We start from the raw sequence: 23,875 nt of genomic DNA on the forward strand, positions 1-23,875 counted from the left end.
ACACTGATACAAGGTGTTATTTCCAACATTCCGCCATTTGTTATGTCTCAACAAGGATGAACCAACCTGGTCGTCTGGGACTTAGCCAGGGCCATAAACCTTATCAAGGGTGAGAGTGCATCTGTTCTCTTGTCCTTCACGTTTTCTTTAATATAATACTCGCCCCAACCCTTTGGGTCGGTGAGAAGAGGGATCGACAGCCAAGGAACACGTCTCGAAACTGCTCCTCATCTGCGTCCATTATAGATTATTCAACCTAAGTCTGTATCTCGCTGTATTACGTCCTGGAATAAACCGCCTAAAAGAGGAGAGACCCTTTCTGTCTCTCCTCTCACCGTCTTTCACCTGTCTCTCTATCTGTTCCTCCTCTCCGTCTCTTCTCTCTCCATTTGTCCTCCCTCTGTCTCTCCCCTCAATGTTCCTCCTCTCTCAGTTTGCCCTCACTCCGTTCCTTCCTCTCTCTGTGATCTCCATGATTCCTGCATCAATGCCTCACCGCTGCAAAACAACATTTGAAACTAAGAAAAGCGGGCTAGTCCACCGTTGACGGATAGAGTTAGCTAATAAGAGTGAACTAAATTCTACGGCTCTGTCGCAAACCCGGCTGCCGCAAGAGACGATGCGTTTGGCCACAGACACCCTAAATACTGATTGATAATGCCACGCTACTTTGAATTTACTACGGTCGGTAAAACAAACACCCTAGCAAATTTTTAAGTTGCATAAACTCTATTTAGAGGTGTAGGAGGTGCGTCAACGCAGTTAACGCGTGCTTAGCCTCCAGTAAAGCCTTGATCACACTTACCCAGGGCCCATGGTTTGTCCTCTCCGGGCCCCAGGCGACAGGGGTCCTTGTACTGAGTGAAGAGGGCGTGCTGCTGCTCCAACTTGTCCTCTGGAAGACACAAACGCACGCGCACACACACACACACACACACACACACACACACACACACACACACACACACACACACACACACACACACACACACACACACACACACACACACACACACACACACACACACACACACACACACACACACACACACACGCCTTTGAGAAAAATACATTTACTTCTATTGAGCTGCTTTGTATCATGTATTTTTTATTTATTTTTTATTATCTCTTTGGGGGCATTTGTGATTCTGAGGAGTTAATATAAATCACTTATGATTGTCAATGTAATTAACGGTTATTAGCAACCCCTGTCAAGGCACACAATACATGTATAGTGCTAATTCCCAGTGCAGTTGTATATCAGCACTCATAGAATGCCTCGTCCAATCAAATCACTTGTTTGGAACTAACTTTTGTACAACGATCGTTATGCCATCATACAGTGAGGAGCCTGGGTGTTCTGGCTGGCTACTACCTGAAGAGCAGTTGTCAAAGTTCAGGTCCCCCATGATGACGTCAAAAGCCACCAGGTCTTCCAGAACTTTCTCCCCCTCCCCTGAGCGAAACGAGGACTGCCGAAACTCCGCCCCCCACTGGAGCAGGAGATCGAGCTGCTCGCAGCGCACCGACGCATCGCCTGAGGGACGCACAGGACAGACACACGTCAGCACGCGCGCCTGTGTGCGTGTGTGTGTGTGTGTGTGTGTGTGTGTGTGTGTGTGTGTGTGTGTGTGTGTGTGTGTGTGTGTGTGTGTGTGTGTGTGTGTGTGTGTGTGTGTGTGTGTGTGTGTGTGTGTGTGTGTGTGTGTGCGTGCGTGCGTGTGTGTGTGTGTAGGTTGTTGTATAGGTCTGGAGAGAGAGAGGATCAAATTATGAACACATACAAACACACAAAAACACATTTTGTCTCCCAGTTTGATCAATTCCAAATAGAAAAAAGAAGATAGGAGATCTTAGAGAGGTAAAAATAGAGCGAGATTAGATGAGTAAGAAGCTGAAAGTGCTTAAGAGAAAATTAGAGTGTTCAGGGCAGATAAAACCGAATAATGAGATATTAAATACTTGAATGGAAGTAATGGAGGAAGTGCAGATAAGGAAAGGATCATCTAAACGAGAGAGAGAGAGAGAGAGAGAGAGAGAGAGAGAGAGAGAGAGAGAGAGAGAGAGAGAGAGAGAGAGAGAGAGAGAGAGAGAGAGAGAGAGAGAGAGAGAGAGAGAGAGAGAGAGAGAGAGAGAGAGAGAGAGAGAGAGTACTGCGAGTTTGCCAATGGGTGATAACAGAAGTAGAACAAGAGGGTAAAGCAGATGAGAGAGAATGAGCGAGATTAAGGGCCCTATCTTGCATCCGGCGCAATTTACTTTCCCACTGGCGCATGTGTCGTTTCTAGTTTGCAACTGGCGCAGAGTGTTCTTTTCCCTCCTGCGCCACACGTCAGTAAATTAGGGAATGTCTCTTGCACCCCAAGGGGCGGTTAGGCGAAAGGAGGAGGCGTGTTCTGGCGCAAACGTTCCCTGGTGCTATTTTTGCTACAAACCAGGAAATACCTGGTTTAAAGTCAGTGGCGCGTTGTTCAGATGCTATTTTAAGGGCGCATGCATAATGTTGCTTGTGCACCTCGCGCATACACTTTGCTTCCCTCATCTACCTAGCCACACATTCTTGGTAAATTATTTTGGATGGAACAGCTGTTACAGCGGTAATAAGTTGTACTTTTAAATCAATGCATCTGCAAACACCGTACAGCAAACACATATTTTCTTGACACAGGCATCGTGTACATGCCCATAACTTTTAGGATTAATGAGTATTTGATCGTGAGAAAACATTGTTTTACCGCGAGAGTGTTAAAAAGAATGAATGAATGCGGGCGCACGTGTGTGTATGCGTAAAATAATTAATGAATGCGGGCGCGCGTGTGTGCGTCCATCTGTTTAAACACACGCAAACTAAACACGTAACGCATAATACAGTCCATGGCAATGTATATTAACGGGGGGACACATGCATATTAGGAACACAAGTCGATAACGATAATGCATACAACACTGATAAGAAACAATGTTTATAATGTATTATGTATATCATTAAATAGAACCACAGTTACTGCATATCATATGTGTGTTAGGTTTTCTTTGCCAACATTTATTTCAGGAATTTCTGAAGCTGTGGAAGAAAACCTTATTCCATGTGTGAATTAGGCCATATTATTTGGCCATAAACTGAGCCATTTGAAGTTTGAAATTCATGTGCATCTGTCTCATCATCAAAATATCAACTCGTCAGATTCAAATGCGCTCATGGCTCCTAAAGTGGATGGGAGCTGGCACTCTCATCGGTTTATTGCACGTTACGCCCAAACCAAAAAAAAAAAGACTCTTGGGCGCAAGAGTCATTTTTGCGCCGGTAAAACAGCAACATCGCTATAGAACCGCCCACAAAGCTACTTGCGCTTGCGGTTCTCACTTGCGTTTCAGACGGTTAAAATAGGGCCAAAAGAGAGTGGGTGAGGAAGTGTGAAAGAGAAACAGCATTGTAGAGGAGAGGGTGTATGTGGCATGGGATTAAGCTGGCATGGCTCTCCACTTCATCTCCAGTGCGATAAGCTCAAAGTGTGTGTCGGTGGCTATGTGTATGTGTCTGTGTTTGTCATGCGTGTGGGCCATGTGTTTGATCCTCTACAAAGCAAAGTCAATATTACGCATACTGTATACCTTAGCGTTGACTCGTATATCAGTAACCTTTAGAAATGGCCAATAATAGCAGGCAAACCAAACCTGTTTGGTGTTGATGATGTTATACGTCACCAGGACATAGTCGGGGCACTCACAAAGGCAAAAAGGAATTTCAGCCATACAAGAATGAGGTTGCTCTCTTTATCTCTCCCAGTCACCCCCACCCCTCTCCATCTCCCCCTCTCTGTCCCGCTCTCTCCCTTGCCTATGCCCCTTACCCCCTGTTACTTTGATGGATCATAAATAGCCCATGTACTCCTATTTTTAGAACCACGCCAACAGAGTCACTGGAGCGTAGGAGGAGGGCACAGAAATAGCTCGGGAGGTGGGTTAGAGACGTGGTCTCGGGTAAAAAAATGAGGGGAGCATCGACCGGGGGCTTTAAATAGGGCTGTGACGCCTCCAACAGCTTGAGCTGGTCGCTATGGGAACACGAGGCCAGTGCTCAGGGGCGTTGATTTGGTCATTTATCTTATGATCTGGCTTTTCTTCTCTGGCTAGGGAGGAGCATCAAGATACTCTACAGTCACACACTCACAAACCCCCACACACACACACATACAAACGGCAACACACACACACACACACACACACACACACACACACACACACACACACACACACACACACACACACACACACACACACACACACACACACACACACACACACACACACACACACACACACACACACACACACACACACAATGCAGGCTGAGATGGATTGCTCCGATATAAACATGGCATGAGCTTGCTTCTGCTGCCAGCAGCAATGCCGTATCAATACATTTTAGACTGCTTGAGCAAGCAGCTTTGTCTGCTCTATGTTGTTTTTGTGTGCAGATAGGGCAATATACATTTGGCCTTGTGTGCATGTTCCTGTCCTTGCTTTAAACGATTCAAGTTACGCTTACTTTCATTAATTGAGGTTCTGTCTCTTTGCATAAGTCTGAGGGTAGATTTGTGCCCAAAGAAGAGAGAAAGAGAACGAAAACAAGAGCACGAGAGAAAGAGAGAAAGAGAGAAAACGAGAGAACGAGAGAACGAGAGAACGAGAGAGAGAGAACGAGAGAACGAGAGAACGAGAGAGAGAGAGAGAGACAGAGACAGAGAGAGCGATAGGGACAGCAATATTCCCACACCTGTCATTATTATGGGATTGTTTTGTTTTTTTTACACAGAACCAAAGGACACCGGCCCCTTTTGAGCTTGTACAAAGCATACCGGAATCAGAGGCGCAACGTGGAGCACAACAGGGCAGCGCCATCGCCTTCTGACAATAATGGAGGGAGAACTAAATGCTGCGTTGCTTTTTCTAGCCTTGCACATTTATACCACTCTTCGAACACAAGCCAAGTTGCTGTGACACTGGTCGATTCGTGCAAGCAACATGTTTGTGCGATCAGGAACACGTTGAGGAGAATCAGGGAGCGGTTCCCGGCAGAGAGGTGCGCTGGACAAAGACGCTGTGGACGGAGACGTCTGTTTCATCTTGAGAGATGTATCAGTCCCAATTTGCACACATTATGTCATCGAAACATCCCCCTGGTCCCCGCAATGCCTGTTCCTCCTTTTTACACGGACCACCAGTCACCTCTGCTACTACCCCCCGCTGTTGGCTGTAGGACGGAACAACAATGCCCCCCCATTCTGGGTTTGGACACTTGTACGTTTTTATCCAGGCGAGCCGGAGTGACCCTGGGCTAGAGAGAAGGCGGGAGTGAGAGCGAGGGTGAGAGAGAAAGAAAGAGAGATCGTCCGAAAGGTACCTTCTATGGCGTGGAGATGTGTAGAGGTGAGGTACCCCACCACCCTTTGGTCCTGGTGAGAGGTGCCCACCTGTACCTGTGAGACATCAGAAACAAACATCACATTTTTCAATACACTCAATACAATTGTACAGACCAGGGGTCCCATTTATAACCGTACGTGACTTTCCACGCCAAGGTTGTGATCTATAAAAAACCAACTTGACGGGAGAATGTGCGCAGCCCTAAGCAAACTGACCCATGCGTACGCATGGTTTGGAGGAAAAGGAGAATTGGCGACACAGATGGTGTGGTGGTGAACTGAAGTCAGACAGAAGAATTGTAGAGTGAGAAGAACGATTATGTTTTATCATCGCCCTTCATGAATTTAATTTCAACCCGTATCATGCGTTAAATCTATGTAATCAGAATAATTTAAGTCAACTGCGTTATTTCTCAGTTATAACTCCAGAAACATCTCCTTAGAATAGAAATAAAAAGAAATTCTCTATAATTAATCCCGTCACGCCATAGGCTACTGTCCACTGACGGCGCGACTGCATGGAATAAAGCATCTGTCCAACATGTGTCAATAACATAATATTTTTATGTGACACTGTAAACACATAATCAAATATCAATTAAATCCCAAGTGTGGAAAACCAAGCCACACTCCTCATCACAATCGTTGTCCGTTACTCTTGATGCTTTTCATGACAAATCAGGCATTAAAAAGGGGTTATGTTCAAGAACATTTTAAGTGGGTGATTACAAACTGATTATCCAAGGTGTTCTCGGTCAGTCTTATTACGTAACCCTATAAATACAGAGGTGAGCGCCGTGGTTAATGCTGCAGTATATGGCACTTCTGGCGGACCATGCAAATGGCAGGATTCGGAGGGAGAGGGTCTTTAGGGACCATAACGATTTATTGGTACATAAAAAGATGTACCTTTATGTCAGACCACTTCTTTTTTAATTCTGGGACTGTGCACTCCGTGCTACTGACAGAGTTCACTGCTGCAGCAACATATTGCCACTCACTCTGCTTTTTGTTGTTGGCGATCCCAATCCCATGACCGCCAAACAAAACTACTTTTCGAGCCTCCATCTCACCCACAAGTGTCTCCACTTCAACCTCCGTGAAATTTCGCTTTTTTGCTTTTCTCAGTCCTTCTGCCATTGTTTCTGACAAGACATAATACTTGCATCTGAGTCTGTTTTATATGCAGATCGCATTCATGAGGTCATTTGCATTGACCATTTATGGTTACAAAGGGGCGTGTACAGGGCGGCACGTGAAGCTGATTCAGCTGCGCACACTTGTAGGCACTCTGTGATTTATAAAGCAAAGATTGCGTACGGTGTGCGTACGCAGGGTTTTATAAGTCTGAATATTTTTTGGCGCACGCAAAACTTGGCTTTTGGGCGTACATACACTTTTAGTAACGATCCCACGCACAGTTTTATAAATGAGACCCCAGGTGTTGAAATTTTGATTATCAAACAAACACTTGTGAACATGTTGGCAACAAGAAAGAAAAACAAGAGAGAAAAAACGACTTCATTTAGAAACCGCCCTTTTCGCTGGTCTCTGCTCGCCAATGGAATTGAGTGAGAGTTAGCCACGGCTCTAGTAGGATTACAGCATCACACAGTCCACTAGCCAGGCACCAGTAACTTATCTAATTAAAAATCAACCAAAGTCTGTTCTCCAGAAAGCACCCACCATGGCCATCTCTGGCCAGGGAGAGTGAGTCACACAGGACACCAATTAAATACTGTGACATACTTGTGTTGGCCGTCCAACTACACTCAGCTACCAGGGAATCATCAGTTGGATGGTATTTTTCAAAGAGGGGATTTAGGTTGAGTGAGTCACCGGCAGACACTTTCACACAAGCAATCGGATTCTGACTGATAACAAGTGCAGCGAGAGAGAAGTGGAGAGAAAAGTATTATCCGTTGTGTATCATCTCCATCGCTATGTACGTCACGGCCAATAATAATGTGGGGCGTCGGATTAAACAAGACCGAAAAAGTGACATCCTTCCACTTTGCTGATGTCTGCATCCTGTACAGCTGTACAGCCTGGGCGTCAGTAGCTCTAGAGTGCTATGTCCTACAGCCTCACATTCAACCAGAGGCTCTCAATCAAAGGACCTCCTAGTAGGAACCAGAAGATGTGGGTGGATACAGGGTTGAACATACAGAGGAGGACAGACAGAGGTAGGGATAAACACCGGCTGGTGGGAAGTGGCCGGCCTTTTGGGTGGAGTACAACCACAGCTAAATGGGGACGAACAGATGGACGCACACACATGGAAAAAAGGGCCAGAGGAAAATGTTCTTACCAGGAACTAGTTTTAAATAAACTAAAGGATCCTTTGTGGGAGTTTAAACAGTACTTTGGGAGATGTGCAATTTGAGGATTGACCCGTGTAAACATTGAATTACAGTGCACACACATGGACAAACACAAACATATGCACGAACACATGCAGAGAGCTCAAATAACTTGGATCGCAGGGGAAGGAACATGTAATTATACTGCGAGATATTTTGATGGCTACCAGTTTGAGTCACTGCCAGTTGGTGTCTAACATATTATTAATCCTCCAGATTGACACAACAAGACTTCAAATTGGTTATAGCCCAGCTGCCTCGTTGTTATTTTAGCAATATGTACTGTTTACACTGTTTAATAAGCTTCATCATGGAAGATGACACACTTGTCAACATAGCAGATCAGCTTGTGGATAGAGGCATTTTATTGTCTAAGGGAATTTTACTTGGTCAAATGGACATTGATTGAGATAATGGGATTACTGTTTTGGCAGGCCAACTGCACGGACATCTTAAAGAAAAATGCAGAGAGCAGCAATAAAGCACTGGCCTCATTAGATGGCTGTGGTGCCAAATGCAAAGTTCAGTGACCCCACTTTAACAAAGGCTGTATGCTACAGCCATGGAATGGGTTCTTGTAATTCAGTTAGCTGGTGATAGATGGACTTTACCTTTATGTCAGACAGGCTGCATGGGGCCTGGTTGGGCTCTACTGGACGCTGGATACCAGATCCATGACACGACATTACACAACACAACGTACCGCAATGCAACCCAACAACAACACGGCAACATTTCCATTGACATCCTCAAGTCATGTCAAAGCTTTGTGCACTGGGGGTTTGTGTAAACATTTCTCCCTGTTCCGACCAGAACCAACAAATCCAACAAATTCCAGTAGTTCAATCATTAACTGTCCAAACTGACACAAAGCAATCAGTCAAATACAGTTCTTAGTTATGTTGCTACTCATGATAACGTTTCTCTCTTTCTCTCTCTAGTGCCAACTCGGCCTCTTATGCCATTCCTCCCTGTTGCTTGCATCCCTTTAGATATCATCCCCCCTCTTGTCCATCCTCTGTCCTCTGCTGCGCCGAGTATTGAATATTTTACAGGTTTGTCCATGCTTCAATAGGTGTGTGAGGACCCCGAAACTGACATTGGACCTTAGGGAACATTTGGCCGGTGTGTGTGTGTGTGTGTGTGTGCGCGCGCGCACGTGCGTGCGTGCGTGTGTGTGTGTGTTGTGTGTGTGTCTGTGTCTGTGTCTGTGTGTGTGTGTGTTGATTTGGCCTAACCGCAGCATAGAGTTTCTTCATTGAAACACAAACACACAAACATATTTAATGTATTTATAAAATATAAAATAGTAGAGGTTCAAGCAAAACCACAGCCAGCTGGGACGAGCAGTTTGAAAAATACCTTACAGAGGGACTCGTACCCAGTTGAACTTTGGCATACAAAGAACCATGAAAACTATTAGTTGAATAGCTGGAAGTAGCCTCTTTTTGTTGTCAATTAAGGCCTTCATTTCAGGGTTAAATCTGATTCAGACTCAACTCTAGACTGGCACAGTTCGGAGCTACTTAATAATAGAGTGGAAAATATATTTACTAGCATTATTTGCTAGCACACACACACACACACACACACACACACACACACACACACACACACACACACACACACACACACACACACACACACACACACACACACACACACACACACACACACACACACACACACACACACACACACACTAGTTATAATAGAAATAATTATAATAAGGGATAAATGTTGGGATCGAAAAGCCTTAATTACTGAGCCAGCACTGGTTCGCCCTTTGGGAAAAAATGTTTTAATTAATTTTCTCACTGGCACTCTCTAAAGATCTGTCTTTCACTAGTGTCTACCTTTCTCTCTCTTCCTCTCTCTCTCTTTCTTTATGTGTGTGTGTCTCTTGCTGCTTTTCTTCTTCTCTCTCAGCGTTTTCTCTTGATTCTGATTGTCTCTGCTCTGTTGAACCACATACAGAGCAAACATTTCTTACGACACAAAAAGACAACTGGTGGGTGAAAACAAAGTGTCGGAGCTTCACAGGGCAGCATCTCACCACAAACCGAAAGCAACGGTTATATCCCAACATAAATAAAAACCTCTTCCAGGGGCAGTGACTGTTCTTTGTGTTCAGTCTCTGCTCGATGCTACAGAACAGAGATGGCTGCTTGCCGGAGGAGAAGGCTGAACTTGGGATGGATCAAAGAAGATCTATGACTGCCAAATAAGCGTGCGTGTGTGTGTGTGTTGGGAGCTTGAGCGTGGGAAGAACTGCTGAGTATCCACAGAGAACTCTCTCTCTCCCCTCCCTCTCTCCCCCTCTCTCTCCCTCTCTCTCCCTCAAGCCCTGACCCACCAACGGGCAAGGGAGCGCCGGGACAGTACCGGGCAACATGGACATGACCATCATCCATCAGGTGGTGTAGACTACCACACACACACACACACACACACACACACACACACACACACACACACACACACACACACACACACACACACACACACACACACACACACACACACACACACACACACACACACACACACACACAGTCTGTCTCTTCCCTAGCAGACAGCACTTCGCCAGACATTAAGCTAGCCCTGCTCAGTATGCGACAACATTTGGATCAGAGTCTCAGAATAGTATTAAGTGTGCGCTGAACTCCGATAACGACACATGTTGCCGCTACATAATTGGACGGTGGCCAGGTTTCCCATTGGACTCGGCAGTAGCTGAGCCTGACAGGATGATGCTTAAATGAAGTCGCATCGGAAAAAGGAGACGGGAGCTGGCAGGAGGTCAACCTGATGCCGGGGACGACGTGACTGTAGGACTGTGAGGTGTAACGGGTGAACGAGGTGTAAACAGCAGGCCAAAGGGAGTGCGCGGTCTGACATCACTGTAACATCATGTGTGACAAGCATGCCAACTAGGCCCATGAACATTTAGGTCACATTATTACACATCTGTGTTGCACGGTGATGGTAGAGATCATGAATGCCACAAACATGTACTATGTATTGGGCAGCCAAGCTTCTCATTCCTCCCAGCTGCATCTGGATTCAATCCAGTCAATACGTGCTCACTCACGCCCCCACACACACACGCACACACACACACACACACGTATGTAGATATAAACAAAACACGCACACCTCATCTATGCGGTATGCGTTCTTTCATGGTGTTAACACAATGCAGAATGCAGAGAGGCTTGGCTTGGGAATAGTTCATAACACAGACAGGGAGAGTGCATTATTTAACAGACAAAGAGAAATTGCCCTACCCTGCCAAAGAAGAAATTTAGTCCATTGCTCATACAAGAAAATGTTCCCACTGGCCATCTTGGAAGAGAACCAACATCAGGGCTGTCTTGCATTAATCAAATGTGCTCTTGTGTTAAGAAATATTTTGGATTGCGATATCATGTTTGCTCGGAAATATTTTAATTGCTATTGGTAATATCAAGCCCTCGTTAACCCAGACGCTTTATGAAAGTTACTGCCGCATAGTAAGAGACTGCAATGTACAAAATCAGGACATTGGATTGTTGGAAAATTAAACTTTTGAGCACTTGTTTCGTCTGGCAGTAACCTTATCAGCAGTGGTCCTAAAAATGAGTTAAAAATAGCTGTCCAAGGCTCCTTCATATGGGCTTAAAGGTGAGGACACGCATTCCCAACGGGGAAGAGTATACCAGAGTGCCACATGGAGAGAGAACCGAAACAAAACTTGGATCTGACCTTGGCAAACAGGGCTCCCTTGGAGGCCAGCGCGTCCTCCCCTCTGCCGTTGGGGTAGCACTGGAAGCGGGCGTCCAGGATGGGGTAGCGGCTGGCCAGCATCAGCCCGCTGTTGAGGAACTTGAAGCTGGAGCAGCAGCCCTTCCAGCCGTAGCGGCCCACGTCGCTCAGCACGTACGGGAAGTAGCGGTGGAGCTGCTGCCGGAGCCGCGTGGTGGACCCGTGGTCGAACACCTCCTGCAGCGCCAGGAAGTCCAGGTTGGCGGGGAAGAAGGCGGAGACGTCGTGGTCGAAGCCGTCGTCCCCGTGGCGCCGCTTGCGCCCGCCGGGCCGCTTGAAGATGGAGGTGCGCGGCACGTGGGAGAGGGTGTTGTTGGAGTACGCCCCCCCTGCGTCCCCGGCCGCGTGGTAGCGGGTGTAGGACTCGCCCATGCTGCCGGTGTCCCCCGCCCCGTCCTGGCCGCGGGGGTTCCCCGACTCCGCGTCGCCCTCCTCGTCCTGGGGGTCCGGCTCCGGGGCGCTGATGCTGATCTGGACCCCCGGGTTGTGGAGCGGGCAGTCGGAGGTCGGTTTGGCGTCGCCGTGCATGGGACAGTCGTGGTGCCCCGGGCTGCCTTGGGCCCCCCCCGGGGAGTGCACCGCGCAGCGGGAGGTCCCTCCGGCGCTGTGCATGGGGCAATCGGAGCCGCCGCCGCCGCCGTCGCCCCCCCCGGCGGAGTGGAGCGGGCAGGGGGTCGAGCCGTCCGCACCTTCCGAGTGGAGCGGGCAGTCTGACGGGCCCTGGTGGAGGGGGCAGTCTGACGGGCCCTGGTGGAGCGGGCAGTCTGACGGGCCCTGGTGGAGGGGGCAGTCTGACGGGCCCTGGTGGAGCGGGCAGTCTGACGGGCCCTGGTGGAGGGGGCAGTCGGCGGCGCCTGATGGATGGGCCGGGCACTCATGGGTGGGGGGCTCGGCTTCGGGGTCCGTGGGGCCGTTGGTGATGTGGGTCGGCTCCGGGCGTTGGTCCAGAGAGGAGGTTCGCCGGAACCCCGCGGCCAGGCTGCTAAAGGAGGCCGCGCTGATGTTTACACCGAGCCAAGGAGTGGGTCACAGAGCATGCACACGGAAAACACACACCGACACAGTAAGACAAAGTTAGAAATTAAAGCTGGGAATACTCGGGGACACTCGGGGAACGGAGGGAGCCTTTAACGTGCCATCCAGGATCAAGAGCATGGAGATTTTATTCCAACAAATCACCAAACCAAATGAATTCAATGGCAAGCTCCACTCTCTCTCTCTCTCGCTAATTAGAATTAGATTGTGTAGCGATTTAATTGAATGCAATAAAAACCCACCCCTGACCTTTGGAATAACTCAAATGTATAATGTAATAAATAAGTCGGTCAGGGAAATAATAAGTCAGTCCTCTCAGCAAAGCTTGATCAAAGGTGAAATACTTATTTATAACTATTTTCAACTCTTTTTATTTGATACCCGTCCATCTGGGAGCTGGAGCAGCTCCTCCTTACCTGATGGAGGTGTTGGTGGGCGAGTCGATGTAGATCTTGATCTGGGGCCGGCTGGCCCCGTTGCGGATCCTGCGGCCCACCTCGCGGGCCCTGCTCTGGGTGTCGGTCAGGTTGTTGAACCGGGCCAGGGCGTCGGGCAGCAGGCACACGTTGGCACTGCAGAAGCAGAAGCTCCTTCCCTGGGGCCTCCACTCGGCCGAGCCGGCTCCCCCGGGCCCCGCCGCCCCCTGCTCCGCCTGGTGTTTGTCCGGCCTTCAGGGCGCAGGGGGAGGTCAGGAGTCATTCATGAGGGTGTAAGCTAAGCATCACATATCGCCATATACAGTAACTCGCTGATACAAGATCATTCCTAATCGAAGCACACTTCTTGTACAGTAGTCGTCGTTTTTTATACCAACACAAACTCCTCAGGTTATGCTACCTTTTGGGTTAGTGAGACCAATTTCCATTTGGAAATGTAATATTCGTCGCATGTTTATTTGAAAATGCACAGTAATGGTCCATATAGATAGACCTTCTTGACTCATAGTCAAACGAAATCCTGTCGCTGGTGTGGATTGAGTGATACAGATCTACTGTATAGGGCTGTGACACTGACCTGCAGTAGGCGTAGAGGTGGGGCTAACGGGACACTGACCTGCTGTAGGCGTAGAGGTGGGGCTAACGGGACACTGACCTGCTGTAGGCGTAGAGGTGGGGCTAACGGGACACTGACCTGCTGTAGGCGTAGAGGTGGGGCTAACGGGACACTGACCTGCTGTAGGCGTAGAGGTGGGGCTAACGGGACACTGACCTGCTGTAGGCGTAGAGGTGGGGCTAACGGGACACTGACCTGCTGTAGGCGTAGAGGTGGGGCTAACGGGACACTGACCTGCTGTAGGCGTAGAGGTGGGGCTAACGGGACACTGACCTGCTGTAGGCGTAGAGGTGGGGCTAACGGGACACTGACCTGCTGTAGGCGTAGAGGTGGGGCTAACGGGACACTGACCTGCTGTAGGCGTAGAGGTGGGGCTAACGGGACACTGACCTGCTGTAGGTGTAGAGGTGGGGCTAACGGGACACTGACCTGCTGTAGGTGTAGAGGTGGGGCTAACGGGACACTGACCTGCTGTAGGCGTAGAGGTGGGGCTAACGGGACACTGACCTGCTGTAGGCGTAGAGGTGGGGCTAACGGGACACTGACCTGCTGTAGGTGTAGAGGTGGGGCTAACGGGACACTGACCTGCTGTAGGCGTAGAGGTGGGGCTAACGGGACACTGACCTGCTGTAGGCGTAGAGGTGGGGCTAACGGGACACTGACCTGCTGTAGGTGTAGAGGTAGGGCTGTCGGACAGCCTGCAGGGGGGCCCACAGGAGAAAGCCCAGCAGGCCAAAGGGCAGCGACAGCAGGAAGAAGAGCAGGTAGAGGGGCACGGAGGCCAGCACGCACAGGCCCAGGAAGGAGCAGGGGTCCTGGGAGCGCCGGCGCTTCTCCAGCGACGTGGCCACGCACGACGCCAGGAGGCGGTCCAGCAGCCAATAGCAGGGGAACACCAGGCTCCAGGAGAGGCCATCGAGGAAGTGCAGGCAGGCACTGGGATACGGGGTGGTGTAGAGGACCATCGCTTTCTCTCGCTCGCTCTCTTACTTGCTCGCCCTTTTGTCTCTGCCGTCTACTTCAGTGTTCCTCGACCCCTCCCCCACCGCTTTAATTCTCCTTCTTCCTGGTTTTTTTTTCCCCCCCCCGCTTGGTTTAGTTTACTTTCTTCGTCAACTCTGCCTCGCCTCGCACACGTCAGCCGCACGCGCACACATCAACACTCGTTTGAATCGGCGCAGCTTTGTTTATGAATGGACTGTGGATTGGTAAGTAAATAAATAAAAATAAATAAATAGAATAGAATGCATGTAGACCCTCCCCCCGTGGAGCCAAGGAAGGTACCATACATGTTTTGGGAGATTTTAGCGGGGCAGCCCTGGGGTTTCAGCTCTCCGTCCCGGCCTCTCCCTAGCAGTGAGTCTGCCTGGGGGAAGGTGAGGGAAGGCCATTCTCAGGCGGGGATGTTGCCATAGCGAAGGGGAATGGCTTGAGTTTGTGTTTAAAAGAGCTTCCACGCGGACACCAGGAGTATATCGATATCCAGCATCCCCACTCCAAAGGAGCCCTGGTGGAAAGACAGAGGGAGGACGGGGAGAGGAGGAGGTTGGAACAGGGAAGAGAGGGAGGAGACACAGTTAGCAAAGGCAGGAAGGCAGGAAGTGGAAATTGAAAGGCTGACGAAAGATATATGTTCTGCAACGTGTGTTTCATCTGATATCCATAAAAACCAAAATAGTCTACTTCATGTTTGCAACTCCTTGGAATGCTGTAAGCAACTTCAAAGGGATGTGGTAATCATTTAGATCAGTACATCATTTAGTGAACTATTGACAGCTCATTAAGCTGTCCATGTTGGATATTTTCTTTGATTAATTGAATTTATACAGCCAAACTACTTTGAACTGCTTAAGAATTTGTGTCCTTATTGATTACTGAAACTAAATCGATTTAATTCATTTACCTAGAAATCGTCAGTACAATATATGTTGATTAGATACATTTCAGCAGCTGTATGCCCGTAAATAAAACCAAACCTGCCTCCCAAAAAGAAGTCAAACTATAGCAAGCTCATTTCAAATTATCATTTAAATTATGCACCTTCTATCTAAAAATACAACCTATTTCCTCCTTGAGTCAAGAAACTGTTTGGAAACCAAACTTTTGTACAACACTGTTGCTCAGTAGAATATTGGCCATAGCACAAGTGGGAGTCTGTTCCTCCAAGGAACTTTAGAAAAAGCGAATTAAACATTTGTTATTTTTGATAACAGATCAAAAATAACAAATTGAGCCAGAGCCATGTGGCGCTCTGGGTTAACCAGCCTGGTGTCTGTCCATTCATCCGGCCTCCGTCTCCCCTCTTTCCAGGGACAGGCCAACTAGTTACAGTTCTTAAATGCTTTTCAAACTGGCTCTTATTTCAGGCTCGCTACAGGGGAGAGGAAAGCGAATCAATCCGGCTGCCATGAATTAATGATCATTCATTCATTGGAGCAGATGGGCAGAAAGAGAGCATTGACCTCAACATAACCCCTGTGGGCCTAAAGGAAATTCAAGACGGCAGCATTAAGAGATCCAAAAACAACGACAACAACAGTGCTATCCTAATCGTTTCCCACTAATTAACACATAAGTCACATCGTACGGGCCAAGCGTCATGTCGCAAGTTGTTGCTGCACAAGACGCACCATATGGACAGTATAATCATAAACAGGGATGGTGAGCCAAACAAATTAGGGCTAATCCTTCACATGTGTGCATCACCACCACACCACACTATTCAAATAAACATTAGTATGCACATTTTGAGCCCTCCTTTCAGAAGCCTTCTGTCTGTTATGAAAGAAGGAAATGACGAGAATGGGGAGCGAAATGAGGCTAAACAGCAGTGAACAGGGATACAGTTCAAGATTGCTCTAACCTTTTGTGCGTGTGTGCGCGTGCGTGTGCATGTTTGTGTGTCCGTGAGTGCGTGTCCGTCTGTGTTTCTGGATGTGTGGAGGACCACAGGTCACTATCTCATCCGTCATCTTCAGCTTTATGTTGGCAAATGTCAAATGAATCAGGGGCCAAATGTCTGTGACTTGAAATACTCCTTTGCCGTTCTATTGCAGAGTCTGTGCAGACATAATAAATGGTAGCCTGCAATGGCACAGAGCTGATTCACACTTTCAAAAGGGCTCTGGTGGAATGAGCCCAAAACCTTGAAGAGTGTCTGCTACAGCCATAGTGCTGTGTGCAGCTGTGTCTGCTTCTCTCTCTCTTGTCTCACTCTCTATGTTCGCCCCTCCCCGACTTCACCTGGGTTGGGATCGCGCCTGAGGCGACTCTCCAACTAAAGCCTGGAGAAAAAAGAGGGGAGGCGAGCTCCAGTCGGGGCCAGTAGGCCGGATTGCAGGTTACGAGCTGTGTGTTGGTGAAGCCAAGAGCTATTGTTGTGAACTAGTTTCTTCCCTTTAAAAGAGAGAATTGGTTTCTGTCAACAGTTGAACCTTTTGTCTGTGAAAAATTTCGAATTTTCTCTCCTCAGCTTCCCTATCTTCCCTCTCCCCAGGTTAATTCATATTGCTACTCCTCGTCCCCCTGGGTAAGGGTGTCCCATACAGAGCTCAATCAACAACTCAAAATGTTCTCCTGCCAAACCATCTCTTTTTTCGTTTTCCTTGACTCACACTCCTCATTAAAGTGAGTGATGGGAGCGCCGGGGCAAAGCCTGATTGATCGCAGCTCGTGAATCTGAAAGCATGTGTAGGCGAGTTTTGGGATTGATGTTCCGGTGTAAAAAAAGAAGTGCATATACTGGCAATGTACTACTACCACATCCGCTGCTTCCCATTCAGCTGCACACCATTTAAGGGAGACGGTTGTGTCGTCCATGCGAAGCGACATCCAGCTTTTACTGTGCAGGCTGTTTTTTTTTACTGTTATTACGTTCAACACTTCAGCTCCTACTCTCCAATCTGGGATTAATTATGTACATTCGTTAACATGGCACAGACGAGGCACCATTGAAATCAGGAAGCAGGCAAACAATAATATACATACATTTAGGTAGATGAGAATGATCTCTTATATTTCTATTGTGGTCTATGTGCAGGCTTCACCTTTTAGAAATTGCAGTACTTTGATTCCTTCAAATGAGTGGCAGGGGATGAGAATATAGTACTTTGGTAATCGGATGTTGCTCCTGGAAACGATCAAGTAGAGGGATGCATGATGTATGAAGGACTTCATAAATATGCATCACATATGACAATGGCATAAGGCCACAAATTCAGTGAGTCTCCATCCACCTGGCTCTTACACATATATAACATGCTTCAATAGAGAAACTCTAGTTAATTGATTCATATATACGCAGTAAATCATATAGTAATTATAGCCTAGCATACATAGTCAACTTTTGGCATACCAAAGAGTATACTGTTGCAGTGTCTGAACACGGTAACCATTTCCTTGGTATCTTTCACCAACAAATAATTTTTGAGAGCTGAATAATTATTGCCAATGCCTCACGTCCTCACGTGTCTTTACCTCCCGTTTTTGGGTAAATGCATCTCTTAGCTTCTTCATGAAACCAGACAGACAATCAGACCCGGATCTCTGCTGGACCGAACGCAGTCTGCCAATCCTCTTGGTTGGACGGCTGCATGTCTCCCATTCTGACAGACTCATGGACCCCATGTCCAATGATGCTCACAGTTTGTCATTGCGGCCATCCATTGGGCGACGCTGTCCTTGTCCTCTTGCTTCCTGGGGCCTGCGAGGCCTGCATCAGGGTAATGCCTTGTATTATTAATAGACCGAATATAGCCAGGGCTGGGACAGTAATGTGGCGACGGTGCATTGGGTGTTCAATGTTCATTTATGAAATGAATGGACCAAGAGAGAGCGGAGAGAGAGGGAGATGGAGGGAGAGAATACTTTGTTTCGGTAACAAGGTGGTTCACGGTGAGTCAGTTAGAGGGAGCGTAAATTATGCAGACCATCATATTTTCTTGTTTATAAAATCAAACATCATATGGTGTCATTTCTGTCAGTTCTGCTTGGACATGTATGTCAATTATGTTAGAAAGGGGTATATTGTTAACCTTTTACATTGAGAAGAAAAAAATAAAAATCTCCCCACAAAGCGAACACTTTTTGAGTTGGTGTATGTAATGCGTCTATTTATGGAAGTACACATTGCATAATTCATATCAACCCATTTGGGACTAGGAGAGAGAATACACACACACAAATATGGATTGATCAGGACAGGGTGCATGTTGGGGAGAGATCACAGTGTCTATGAGAAAGATGGGGAGGGAGTTGCCACCATGTATCTGTACAACTACCAGATGGTAGTTCGACTACCATGTGACTACCAGTGACTACCATGTGACTACCAGTGACTACCATGTGACTACCAGTGACTACCATGTGACTACCAGTGACTACCATGTGACTACCAGTGACTACCATGTGACTACCAGTGACTACCAGTGACTACCATGTGACTACCAGTGACTACCAGTGACTACATGTGACTACCATGTGACTACCATGTGACTACCAGTGACTACCAGTGACTACCAGTGCGTTGATGTTACACGTGTACGAGGGCTGACGCCACGAGGACACCTCCAAGCTCGCCTTTCTCCGTGTCAGACCATGAACGAATGAGAATTAATATAATTTGGTCTTCATTTACGCTGTTTATTTTTGATTTAGAGAATACACGGTAAGGTTAGACATTAGACTGAGAGACATTAGTTCAATCTTAAACTTGAATTTGGAAGCATGCATCTATGAATAAATCCTTTCACATATCACTTACGATCAGTCCTATAAGTCACGTGATGTTATGCCCTGGATGGAACGGCCGTAGTGTCGTTCCGTTTATCGTTACACAAGGAAAGGCATACATTGTGTGGTGGGAGATTTCGGGCAAAGCTGTGTTTGAATGGGTTAGGCTTTGCAGTAGCCTTTTTTTTTTATCTTTCACGGATGGGGGTCGCATGTTTTTATCTCGCAGAAATGGGTGTAACTGTTTGTTGTCGTGCAAGTCGTTTTAATGCTCACTTTTCTGTTATTAATTACTGCTTTGAATTTGTGATTCATTTAGAGAGCTGCAAATTTCCATTATTTATACACTGTATATAACGGGAATATGTGTATTATTTATCCTTTGAGGGTACTTCTAGATTATTTATTTGTCTCAGGGATGTGTTAAACGCATCCATTTTTATCAGCAATTCAATAAATCTTAGGGCAGGGGTGAAATGTCCACATCTCAAACGACTCACATACACACTTATTATCAAATGTTCACATACAGCACTGGATGCAACCAGTCATTAGGACCAAGTGTATTGATGAAGAAGGCCTTGATAAACGACTGTGGCAGTTCGGGAATTATAGCCAGTGACATTTTCCCAGAGCATTTCTCCCTCTCAGCCCGATCAATACTGTCTGTCTGAATTATTAGGGGAACCATCCCCTGAGGCAATGTGGCTGTGTGTGTGTGTGTGTGTGTGTGTGTGTGTGTGTGTGTGTGTGTGTGTGTGTGTGTGTGTGTGTGTGTGTGTGTGTGTGTGTGTGTGTGTGTGTGTGTGTGTGTGTGTGTGTGTGTGTGTGTGTGTGTGGATGTTGTTTGGGCACAAATTAGTAGGCTGTTGGTTCATGTATTAGCTAGCAGCCACGCACAGTAAAGTATTTGCATAAACTCATGTGAGTGTACTTAATGTTTGTTCTTAATGCAAGAGCATATGCATAGAATACATAGTGCTTAACGGTCCCATGGCATGCTACTTTATGGATGCTTTAATATAGATATTAGTGGGCCCCTAACACAGTATTTGAAGACGTTCCCTAAAATTCAGCCGTGGTGCAGAATTACAGCCACTAGGAGCCAGTCGCACATTGAGCTTTCCCCGAACGTGCCGTTTCGGTGTCTGTAGCTTTAATGCAAATGAGGAGGAGAGAGGCGGGTCAAGGAGGAGGGTGGGGGTGTGGCCCTGAGCAGCTTGCAGCCACGGTACTATGCGCTCTGTTTACAGTGGATGTATTGCAATGGCGAGGCGCTCACAGCCTTTAGCCCTGTTCTGTGAATATTCTAGAACACTCTGGGTGTTCTGGCGGGAGTCCTGGAGCTCTATATATAATAGGGTGTAACGGTACACGTAAGTGCGGTTACAGAGGTGTACCGCAGTACGTAAATGTGGCGTACATTGCGTTAATATGGCAAATGTAAAGGCTTGTTTTGCCTGTGTGCGCCTCCAGACGATATTATGAATCTCAAACGACTGCGTCGGGTTGCCCGCTGACGAGGCACCACCGCCTCGCAAGCGGGCAGCGTGCATCACTGCGGTGGTGCCTCGCGGCGGTGGTGCCTCGCGGTTCATGTACTTCAGGGAGTCAAAGGCAAAGTTCCTTTCCCCCCAATTCCTTCTCAACCATGGCTGAGATAACCCCCACTACGAGTCTCGGTGTGGAAATAGCGGAACGGTTATCCAAATAACAAAGAAGTGTACAACAGTCGTAGCTCATTGTCTCATTGGCGGGGCAAATTCTCTGGGCGAGCAAAGCAGAGAAGGGGAGGTAACACGAACTAGTGCTCGTTTTACACCTAACGCCATTTCTAGCTACCGGGGAACCATAGTCAGGCTTGGGGAACTCATATTAATGTTAAAAAACCTCATAAAGTGACATTTTCATGCCATGGGATCTTTAAGACATGATGTACTTATGGAAACTTAGATTGTGATGACAGTGTGAGGCAACATACATCAAACACAAATGCACACGCGCACACACACACACACACACACACACACACACACACGCACACAGTGATGACACAGGCTAACATCAAGTGGTCCTCTACCATGCATTTACAAAACAAGAGCGTCAGTAGTCAGTAATAAACATCCGATACTATGTTAGAGGGGCCGGCCCTAGGGTCAAACCCCAACATATGAATGCAGGGTTCCCCTAAATTCATCCAGCAGTGGTGCAGCACCTTCACTGGATTACAAGGGCCAGTAACCTTGAAAAACAATATATCAATCAATAAAGGTTTACATAAAATGTGAATTTGCTTTAATAATTAGAGCTGATATTGGGTGGCCCCAAATGCTTTTGTTTGAACGATATATATCAAAGGGCCCCCCTACTGCAACACGCACATTAGCACTGTGCGCACGCACATTAGCACTGTGCACACGCACATTAGCACTGTGCACACACACAACTGCTCTGTGCACACGCACAACTGCTCTGTGCACACGCACAACTGCACTGTGCACACATACATTAACATAGTGCACCTCTCACAACACCCAAGACAGTGCAGATAGACGGTAGGGCGGGTTGATGGAGAGACGGGGAATGACATCACATAGGGCCGCAGGTGAGGATGGAACCTGGATCTCGACACATGGTTAGAACACTAGCGCGTTCACCTGCTGAGCTGCCGCAAACCAGTGATCCCTTGAGCAAACTCAAAATGAATCCTTTCAAGTCTGATTATCAACAAAATGTGAATATAACCATGCCTGCTGGTTTGCTATGATGGTATAGAACAAATTGGTCAAAGATCTAGTTATCCTAGAATATTAGAGAATATATTAAGAATATTTTAATACTTTTAATCCTAAAACCATGATGGCCTTTTAGCTGTGTGAACACCCAGACACAGCTTAAAGGCCTGTCCCAGCAGAGGCCTCTCTCAGCCGACTGACTGCGAGTTAGACATGAGGCGGGACGTGTGCATACTACAGTAACGCTGCTACTTGCCATGCTCAGTTTTAGCTGAAATAACCATGACTCAAAATGACCACAACAGCACCTTTGGTTTCTACGCCTATGGAATCAGAGCAGCCATCTACTCAGTGTATAGTGTATGTGGTTTTCTTATATCCAACAGTGTATGAGTGTGGCTGCTGCACTTTACACTCTGAGTAATCTAGACCACCCGGTTTCACTGGATCAATATTGTAAAACTAATGTACCGGGGCCCATCTCATCAACCTACTCAATATCTACATGATGGGACATGCAGGCCAGGAGGAAAATAAATACATGAGTGTGTGTATTTGTTTGTGTGAGTGAATGCATGTGTGTGTGATCTTGTGTATGTGTGTGTGTGTGTGTGTGTGTGTGTGTGTGTGTGTGTGTGTGTGTGTGTGTGTGTGTGTGTGTGTGTGTGTGTGTGTGTGTGTGTGTGTGTGTGTGTGTGTGTGTGTGTGTGTGTGTGTGTGTGTGTGTGTGTGTGTGTGTGACCAAATAGTGCACAGTGCTCACAAATAGATAGTTAACACAGGGACACACAACAGTATCCCCTCCCTCCCAAAACTAAACAAATCAGTACGCACATACGCCTATACAAACACATCCTGGCCACCACTACAATGTTCAGTGCTGTGTTTACCATGAGACCGGATGCTGCTATGATTGTCTAGCATTGATTTGTCCTATATTTGGTACAACTACTTGTTCTGATGTCACAACACAGACATAGCAAGAACATTGAGCAGTCCAATCTGCTTTTTTATGTCGGCAATATACTATCAGTAGAAGAAGTATAGCAAGTATTATATTAAACAGTTCAGAAATTGTATAATCTTTACAATCAAACCCTAATAATGAGTTTCTTCCATCGTGATAATACCAGTCATTCAGATATTTTCTGCATTCTCGAATGTGATCCCAGTTATGACAAACAGAGACAAAGACAGATTTAAGTCAGTAACTAATCAACGACTCAAGCAGTCAACAAGTCTAAAGACCAACACGTGGTTGTATTACATTGAGGCATCCATGAAACATGAGGAATGTATTTTCTAGAGAAGTGGCCAATAAGTCTCACTGAAAGCCATGTGTGTACTGTACTACTTATTTTCTCAATTTTTTTTTCAAAGTGCAAAGCACTAAGAAATATTTTTTTTGCTTAGGTCGAAATAATTGCTTGTCGCGCTTCCTTCCTACACACAATTTGGTCTCGACTTCGCTTAGAGAGGGCTAGAGAGAGAGAGGGCGAGAGAGAGGGCAAGAGAGAGAGAGAGAGAGAGGGCGAGAGAGAGAAAGAGCGGAGTGAGAGGGCGAGAGGGAGGGCAAGAGAGAGAGGGCGAGAGAGAGACAGACAGAGAGAGCATCTATTTATAAATACAGCATCACGCAGAAGTCTGATTGAAATGAAAACACAGTAGAACTGCCTTCCTCTCAGCTCCAAGCTGACTTTTTCAAGCACTGTTGTCCAAAACTGAC

The 23,875-nt window shown here is 47.0% G+C and overlaps 1 protein-coding gene across 1 annotated transcript in view; it reads right to left on the reverse strand.

Annotated features, from left to right (window-relative positions):
* smpd3 (sphingomyelin phosphodiesterase 3) overlaps window positions 1-23,875 on the reverse strand; it is a 39,812-nt gene that overhangs the window by 8,242 nt on the left and 7,695 nt on the right. The window contains exons 2-8 of the mRNA XM_060061115.1: window positions 14,348-15,191; window positions 13,048-13,299; window positions 12,397-12,593; window positions 11,537-12,306; window positions 5,405-5,480; window positions 1,376-1,537; window positions 806-895 (exon numbers count right to left, since the gene is read on the reverse strand). Of these exons, the coding sequence (XP_059917098.1) occupies window positions 806-895; window positions 1,376-1,537; window positions 5,405-5,480; window positions 11,537-12,306; window positions 12,397-12,593; window positions 13,048-13,299; window positions 14,348-14,649 (1,849 nt within the window). The 5' untranslated portion in view covers window positions 14,650-15,191. The remainder of the gene's footprint in view (window positions 1-805; window positions 896-1,375; window positions 1,538-5,404; window positions 5,481-11,536; window positions 12,307-12,396; window positions 12,594-13,047; window positions 13,300-14,347; window positions 15,192-23,875) is intronic.

The sequence above is a fragment of the Gadus macrocephalus genome, chromosome 9, assembly GCF_031168955.1.
Source record: "Gadus macrocephalus chromosome 9, ASM3116895v1".
Classification (NCBI taxonomy): Eukaryota; Metazoa; Chordata; class Actinopteri; order Gadiformes; family Gadidae; genus Gadus; species Gadus macrocephalus.